Genomic DNA, 3,842 nt, shown 5'->3' with positions numbered 1-3,842 from the left:
TTAAGCTTTTTAAAAACATATAAATAAGTATTAAAAATAATGATTGAAAAGGAAGACTTTATGAAGACTTGTTCTTCTGCTGTATGGATGATTGATTGCTGAGACTTGTCTCATGGTTCCACAGCTCCTGCAGTATGGGAGTATCTTCATTAAGGTTTCTTGATTCTTCAATGTCTGTAGTCTTTGCCTTCAATTTATTTGAGCTGGATTTTACACAAAAAATATACATTTTTTAATTGGTTTTAATGCAAACTACTGCATGAATTTGCATAATGATGGGAATTATTTTTATAACTACAAGAAAATTACAGTTTACCAATTTTTGGGAATTGTGTGAAGTGCACGATCTAGGTCCATCTTTAAGGGTGAACTGGATGAGGCATACTTTGCTGAGGCAGATTCTGAAGGGATTTCAGTGAGTTGCTCTTGAATCAAAAGTAGATTCAATTCAGTTTCACCTGCAATAAAGAAAAATTGGTCAGTGACATTTAATTCCGCAGTAAGCTGGTTTGCTTCTTGGCATTTGTGTGTTTTTACCTCCAGTAGAAATACAAATTTCAAAACTAGTAGAAATATCTACAGGAGGCCTCTGCAGAAAGAGACACACACCTGTGGAAGAGGCACCTGTAGTATCTGAGAGCAGGGGTTTCTTCAGGTCTCCACATGGACTCAAACTTAAAAACTGGTGTTTCAGCCATGTTGCCCGATCTTCTTCAAAGGCCTTTCTCTGGCGGGAAAACAAATGTTTAGTTGGTGCAAAAAGAATCTTAGCATATATTTAAGATTTATTATTAAATGTAGATATTCAGTGAAACTTTTTACATTTTTTCATTTTAATTAACCTCTTAAGACTTGGTGTCCACATACATGTAATCACATTTATACTGCAGTAGTTAATTCTGCTTAACTGGGGCCTTTTGACTATTTGCAAAGTGGTTTAATACAAATGTTGTTGTGATCTTAAGAGGTTAAAAATGAACTTTCTGAAAGTCTTTTTTGAAACACCTCGTGACTCAGCCTGATGGCTGCTTCAGTGAAGTTCTTCCTCTCCCTATCAAAAATGCTCCTCTGCTCCTCCAGAGTCTTCCATTCTCCTCTGAGGCGCTCTTTCTCCTGGAGCATGTACCCATCGTTCCGCAGGGATGCGATCTCATCACAGGAAGAGTTCAGCTGATGCTGCACAAACATGGCGCAGGCTCTGACCATTAAATGCAAAATCTAAAGGGAGGGAACATTTGAAAGGGGTTGCTAAATTCAGTCTCACCTGCAGGAGATGCTGTTGTGTTTGAATTAGGTCTTTACATTGTTGAACTTCAAGCTTCAGTTTGTCCATTTCCTCCTCGTGACTCTCACGTGGAACCGTTTCACTGTTCTTACCGGCATTCACCTGAGCCAGGGATACTGAACAAACAGTGCAAACAACTCACTTGCTGTCTTCCTTTATTTATCTAAAGTCATAAGTGAGCATAGACAATGTTCTTTGTGTACTTTTAAATGCTTACAAAGACAAGTTAATATGGTGAACAATACACAGAGTGATTCAGAGGTTAGAAAACATGAATGTTAACCTTCAGTAGTCGCTGAACTCACTGGTTGGTGAGCCAATCACATCGGCTGTTTGCATTTTTTCATTAAAAATTTAAAATAAATGTTAAATTTAAATTTTTGGTGTAAAACAAACATAACATTATGACACCTAAGTGTGACATCCCTTAGAATATTTCATTTGTGTGAAGCTCAGTGTGGCTTTGTCTGTTTTTAATCATGTTTTTCATATAATTTGACCTTTCTTTTGTTTGTTTTCAGATTTATACATTTTTATTCTATCTTTATATATTTGATCTTTGTAATTAAACACAAAAACTAATAAAAAAAAGAAAAAAATACTAAATTAGTGAGTATTTTGGACAAATCCAGGTACATTGTGGATTTTGGAATGATATATGATCAAAAATATATCGATAAAAAGAGAAGAAGTTGGGGTTGTATTTAAAATATTTATTCAAAGCATTGCCACAAAAACAGATTTAAAGATAAATTAATAAAAGAAATTGTAAAGTTGTTTAAAAAAAAACCTGGACTACTATAAGTTAAACACATTCTGGTATTTAAGCTTTTATTTTTTGCGGGGGAAAAAAAAGAAAACTATATACCAGTTTGTTTCATGACTACATCCTGATTTTAAGAAACTCCTAAAAGTCAAATATTACTGTTGAATTCAAAGACTGATTACATACCTTGGCTGTCCAGCTGCTCAACGTGACTCTTTAGTCTTCTCCACTGCAGGCGAAGGCTGTTGGTCAACTTCTCACAGGCATGAACACAAAACAGCTCCTTACTGGGGTCAAACCCGTCTTCTTCCTCCTCCTCTTCAGAGTGTGCCTGAAAATGTGGATGTGAATACTTACATTAATACATCAAATTAATCTAAAATAAGAGGAAATGAGGTTATTGAAAGAGAGCAGTCACAAATAAAAACGAGTGAACAACCTGTGTACCGTTGCATTGATTCTGGACTCCGTTCTGGGTCAGTTTTTTCAGGCGGAGTAACGACACCATGTCGTTTTTCATCTGCTGCAGCACTTTCCTCAGCTCTGCATTTTCCAGCACAAGGTCCCTCTGCCTGGCGTCGTAGTCACTCAGCAAAGCCTTATACATCTCCCCTTCGTGCCTTGGTACAACAAACAAATTCCTGCTTTAAAATCTAACATTTGTAAACTCATACTTAACCACACTCTCTTTTAAAAGACATTAGGCTCCAGCTATTTTTTATTTCTCTAAAAATAACTTCTGGGTCACCTAGAAAAGTGGGTGTTACTTGTTTCAAATTCCTTAGCTGCCTTGATGAGGCATTTTCATGATAAGCCTTTCTCGTCCATTGTCAAGTTAAATCACAGAAATACTTACTTTGCTTCTGTCTTTTCTGTTTTCCAAACACTTCTCTTCCCATCAGCTCTCCCAATGTTGTTTAATACATCAATGGCTGAGAGACAAAGAAGAAATAAAAGCTAAATTATGTGTTAAAGAAACTCAATAGTAGCTTAAATCTCCTTGGAGACATCCTTTAGGCTGCAGGTAAATGATTATTGACAAAGATAATGTCACTAGTATTTAAAGAGTATAAGTATCACAAAATGTATCTTTCCTTTATAGAACTATGTTCATATAAATTCACCAAACAATCAACAAAAATGTCTAATTTACAGCTTTCAATGAGAGTGGGCTTCATTCTTCAAACCATATTTAATTACAGAACATAAGAAATGGTTCAGTTTAAATATTTTGCATGTAATTTAAAATAAAGTTTTGAATTTATAAATACTGAATATTCATGTAGAGGTGTTTTTTCTTACCTTGTTTTCTCTCCTTTTTATCAGCAAGTAGCTGATTTAATCGCTCCTTCAGTTTGTTCAAATCTCTCTCCTTCCTTTTCATGTCATGGTTGTACTGAGTGGCACGGCTCGCAATTATGTTTTGAAGCTTTTGTACCTGCAGAAGAGGTGAAAAAGCATTAAAAAAACTGGGATCTGACCGTGGAGTCATTCTGCATAAATAATCAAAATGTCACACCTCTTCCTTTTCATTTTTCAGACAGTTCTGCAAACTCTTAACTTTCTGCTGGAGCTGCCGTTCTCTTTCCAGAAGTCCTGTGTTTTCCCTTTTAGAACATTCAAGCTGCTCCTGCAAAAGACAATGAAACAAAATCCGCTCAGCCAAAATCTTCAATTAAACCCAATAAAAAAAATTATGGGATTATTTTCTAGTTTTTTTGTAAGAAAGTCAACTTTAAAGAATCGAATTTGAGTTGTGGATGCCAACACTTTTTTTTTTTTTTTTTTTTT

The 3,842-nt window shown here is 35.3% G+C and overlaps 1 protein-coding gene across 2 annotated transcripts in view; it reads right to left on the bottom strand.

Annotated features, from left to right (window-relative positions):
• The window catches only part of LOC112150113 (afadin- and alpha-actinin-binding protein), a 6,496-nt gene continuing 2,654 nt past the window's right edge, over positions 1-3,842 (bottom strand). For both annotated transcript variants that reach the window (XM_024278121.2, XM_024278122.2), the window contains exons 5-14: positions 3,571-3,681; positions 3,354-3,489; positions 2,908-2,983; positions 2,491-2,671; positions 2,238-2,382; positions 1,265-1,401; positions 1,006-1,176; positions 610-727; positions 317-458; positions 1-203 (exon numbers count right to left, since the gene is read on the bottom strand). In XM_024278121.2, the coding sequence (XP_024133889.1) occupies positions 59-203; positions 317-458; positions 610-727; positions 1,006-1,176; positions 1,265-1,401; positions 2,238-2,382; positions 2,491-2,671; positions 2,908-2,983; positions 3,354-3,489; positions 3,571-3,681 (1,362 nt within the window). In that variant the 3' untranslated portion in view covers positions 1-58. The remainder of the gene's footprint in view (positions 204-316; positions 459-609; positions 728-1,005; positions 1,177-1,264; positions 1,402-2,237; positions 2,383-2,490; positions 2,672-2,907; positions 2,984-3,353; positions 3,490-3,570; positions 3,682-3,842) is intronic.

This window comes from Oryzias melastigma, linkage group LG4 (assembly GCF_002922805.2).
Source record: "Oryzias melastigma strain HK-1 linkage group LG4, ASM292280v2, whole genome shotgun sequence".
Taxonomy (NCBI): Eukaryota; Metazoa; Chordata; class Actinopteri; order Beloniformes; family Adrianichthyidae; genus Oryzias; species Oryzias melastigma.
This window is presented reverse-complemented; position numbering and strand designations above follow the sequence as displayed.